The 2,400-nt window shown below is 42.6% G+C and overlaps 1 protein-coding gene across 1 annotated transcript; it reads right to left on the bottom strand.

Annotated features, from left to right (window-relative positions):
- On the bottom strand, positions 1–1,068 carry LOC142620236 (uncharacterized). Its single transcript, XM_075793636.1, has 3 exons — positions 684–1,068; positions 434–590; positions 1–106 (listed from the first exon to the last, which is right to left on the bottom strand). Exons 1-3 carry the CDS (start codon positions 1,066–1,068, stop codon positions 1–3), a joined length of 648 nt encoding a protein of 215 aa, XP_075649751.1.
- Between the last annotated feature and the right edge of the window lie 1,332 nt (positions 1,069–2,400).

Raw genomic sequence — 2,400 nt, 5'->3', positions numbered from 1 at the left:
CTATCTCCCCTTAGCATCATCCAGCCTCTTTTTGAGGCCATTGACTATAACTTTGTTTACTGCTTCGGCTTGTCCATTCCCTTGCGGATAAGTTGGAGTGGAATATCTATTTGTGATGCCTAAATCACAACAATAACTTCTGAAAGCCTTACTATTAAATTGCAGGCCGTTATCTGAAATAAGAGTATAAGGGATTCCAAACCTAGTGACAATATTTTTCCAGACAAACTTCTTTGCATCCACATCCCTAACGTTTGACAATGGTTCAACTTCAACCCACTTAGTGAAGTAATCTATTCCAACAAGCAACCATCTTCAGTTCCCCGCTGCCTTTGAGAAAGGTCCTACAATGTCTAAGCCCCATTGAGCAAAAGTTCAAGGACTAGACAGAGGATTAAGGACACCCCCTGGTTGATGAATGTTGAGAGCATACCTCTGACACTGGTCGCACTTTCTTGCATAATCCTGTGCTTCTCTCTGCATATTAGGCCACCAATATCCCTGGGTAAGAGCTTTATGTGCTAAAGACCTTCCTCCCGTGTGACTTCCATAAATCCCTTCATCCAACTCCTCTAAAAGTAACTTCGTTGCTTCAGGATGCACACACAGCAAATATGGTTCTGAAAAGGAGTGTTTGTATAACTTTTGATCCTCGAATAACCAAAGCTAAGGTGCCTTCCTACGTATTTTGTCCGCTTCAGATTTCTCCTCGGGTAAGACATCACCCCTAAGGAAGGACACTATAGGATCCATCCAACTAGGTCCTACTCTTATTTGATGAACCCGAATGGTGTCAACACTCATTCCAGATGGCTTGAACAAATCTTCAACAAGGATAACCCGAGGTAGAATTTGTGCCGAGGACGTTGCAAGGGTAGCCAGGGAATCGGCATGGGTATTCATACTCCTTGAGACATGCAACAAGATAAAAGATTCAAACTTTGATTGTAAATACCTGGCTCGGGTTAGATATTCTTGTATTCTTGGATCTCTAGCCTTCAATGTCCCTTCTACTTGGCCCACGACTAATTGCGAATTCGAGAACATTTGCACTGATTTTTCCCCCATTTTCTGAACCATATCCATTCCAACCAATAAAGCTTCATATTCCGCCTCATTGTTGGTGGCCGAGAATCCCAATCTCAAGGACTTCTTAAAAGTAAGCCCTTCAGGGAACACTAGAACTAGTCTCACACCAGATCCTCTTTAATTCACTGCTCCATCAACATATACTTTCCATGTCGCAAGCTCCTTGCACAAGATCATGCCAACTAATTTTTCATCCATGTCCAACCCCTTAGCATTATCTTCTAATGACGACTCAGCAAACTCCGCGATCAAATCAGCAAGCACTTGGCCCTTCATGGAGGTTCGAGGCATATACTTGATGTCAAAAGCCCCTAAGATGGTGCCCCACTTAGCAATCCTACTCGTATAATCAGCACTTCGAAGTACAGATTTAAGAGGAAGTTAAGTTAGAACCACAACTGTATGAGATTGAAAATAGTGGGGAAGCTTACGCGTACCGTGCACCACCGCGAGGATCCCCTTTTCCAACGGCAAATAATGTACCTCGGCCTCATGTAAGGATTTGCTCACATAATAAACTGGCTTCTGTATATTGTTATCAACCTGTATTAGAACCAAACTAACAGCATGATTAGCCACAACAATATACGCGAATAGAACTTCATCAATTTTTGGTCGAGACATAATGGGCAGACACGAAAGATATTCCTTAAGCTGTTGAAAAGCTATAGCACATTCCTCAGTCCATTCAAATCCTTTCCACTTATTCAGCAGCTGGAAGAATGGCCTGCACCTGTTTGCGAACCATGAAATAAATCGGTTAAGGGCAGCGGTCATCCCTGTCAACCTTTGAACTTCTTTTGGATTCCGAGGAGGTTGCCTTGACCTGAGCATGATTAACTTCAATTCCTCTGTGTGTTACCATATAACCTAGGAACTTACCAGATCCCACCCCAAAGGAGCACTTGGAAGCATTAAGGCGTAACTTGTACTTCCTTAGTGTTTGAAAAGTATCACTCAAGTCTGATATATGCATAGAAACCATTTTACTCTTCACCACCATGTCATCCACATACACTTCAATTGTTTTTCCTAACTGAGGCTCAAACATCCTGGTCATCATCTTTTGATAGGTAGCCCCTGCATTCTTTAAACCGAACGGCATCACCTTATAATGATAATTCCCTGTATGAGTGACAAATGCCATTTTCTCCTGATCCTCCAAAGCCAAGGGTATCTAGTGGTAACCCTGAAAAGCATCCAGAAAGCTCATCTGAGGATGCCCAACAGTGGCATCCACCAACTGATCTAAGCAAGGCATTGGGAATGAATCTTTAGGACAAGCCTTGTTCAAATCTGTGAAATCTATGC

This window comes from Castanea sativa, chromosome 12, assembly GCF_040712315.1.
Source record: "Castanea sativa cultivar Marrone di Chiusa Pesio chromosome 12, ASM4071231v1".
In the NCBI taxonomy this organism is placed as follows: Eukaryota; Viridiplantae; Streptophyta; class Magnoliopsida; order Fagales; family Fagaceae; genus Castanea; species Castanea sativa.
This window is presented reverse-complemented; position numbering and strand designations above follow the sequence as displayed.

Bases quoted from the DNA above. Each gene is read 5' to 3' on its own strand.
- LOC142620236 (XM_075793636.1), bottom strand. From the start codon at position 1,068: ATGGGGGAAAAATCAGTGCAAATGTTCTCGAATTCGCAATTAGTCGTG. The intron at 591-683 runs GTAGGAAGGCAC...TGCATCCTGAAG, and splicing joins ATCTGAAGCGGACAAAATAC to CAACGAAGTTACTTTTAGAG. The intron at 107-433 runs GTATGCTCTCAA...CATCACAAATAG, and splicing joins AAGTGCGACCAGTGTCAGAG to ATATTCCACTCCAACTTATC.